The following is a 1,012-nucleotide window of genomic DNA, read 5'->3' on the forward strand; positions in this document are numbered from 1 at the left end:
TGTCAGAACTGTGACAAACAGTGACTAAATAAAATGACAGACTTGGATAGGTCATATTCTGTTCAGCTTTAGACAACTTGAATCTGTTTTTTTTATTCTGATTTTTGACAAGTTGAATAGCCTATGTGTTCTTTCACAAGTCTTTCATCAAGAAGTACTTTCCCCATTATACAGAGCAGGAAGAACCTCTGACTCACGGTGTCAGTTTATAGCAAACAACAAAGACATCAACATAAATGTCAAACTTAATTACTGGCATGTTCAAACATTATTTTCAAGTAACATACAAGATGTTGGAAGCAGTCTAGCTTAATACAGTTGTTAGGTTTACCTGTTTTTGTCAAAATGAATTAAAAAAGTTTTCTGTCTTTTTACTTTGTTTGCCATCAGTTTTCTTTCAGCTCACTTTGGATCAGAACACAGCAAACAGAAACCTCCTTCTGTCAGAGGACAAGAAACAAGTGGTGGTGGTGAAAGAGAAGCAGCCATATCCTGATCATCCACAGAGGTTTGACAGCTGGAAGCAGATACTGTGCAGCGAGAGTTTCACTGGTCGCTGCTACTTTGAGGTTCGATGGAAAGGAACCGTTAGAATAGGAGTGACTTATAAAAGAATCCAAAGGAAGGGAGACAGTGAGGAGTGCTGCATTGGGTGGAACGATCACTCTTGGAGTGTTCTCTGCTCATCTCAGTGTTTCTCCGTATGGCACAATAACACCGAGTCAAACATGAAAACAGTCTCTGCCCCTGACTCTGACAGAATAGCGGTGTTTCTGGACTGGTCTGCTGGTACTGTGTCCTTCTACGCTCTCCCAGGTGTGGTTTCTTCAATAAAAAAGGTCCATTTACACACTTTTCACGCCACATTCACTGAACCTCTCTACCCTGCATTTTCATTTGGAACAAACTTTGAGTTTGAGAAAGACTCTACATTGTTGTCTTCCTCTGTGCTTCTGTTACATGTTGATTGATCAAAGTTCATCATTACTAGAAGAGTGATATCCAGCAATGC

General features: G+C 40.1%; 1 protein-coding gene across 1 annotated transcript; it reads left to right on the forward strand.

Moving 5' to 3' along the window:
- Positions 1–390: 390 nt before the first annotated feature.
- LOC106526736 (stonustoxin subunit beta) lies at positions 391–1,012 on the forward strand (the record flags this gene model as incomplete). The annotated part of the gene is given in 1 exon segment (XM_014021407.1): positions 391–1,012. A coding segment is annotated over 1 exon segment (581 nt), but the record flags the coding sequence as incomplete, so codon positions are not given.

The sequence above is a fragment of the Austrofundulus limnaeus genome, unplaced genomic scaffold (genome assembly GCF_001266775.1).
Source record: "Austrofundulus limnaeus strain Quisiro unplaced genomic scaffold, Austrofundulus_limnaeus-1.0 Scaffold292, whole genome shotgun sequence".
NCBI classification, from domain to species: domain Eukaryota; kingdom Metazoa; phylum Chordata; class Actinopteri; order Cyprinodontiformes; family Rivulidae; genus Austrofundulus; species Austrofundulus limnaeus.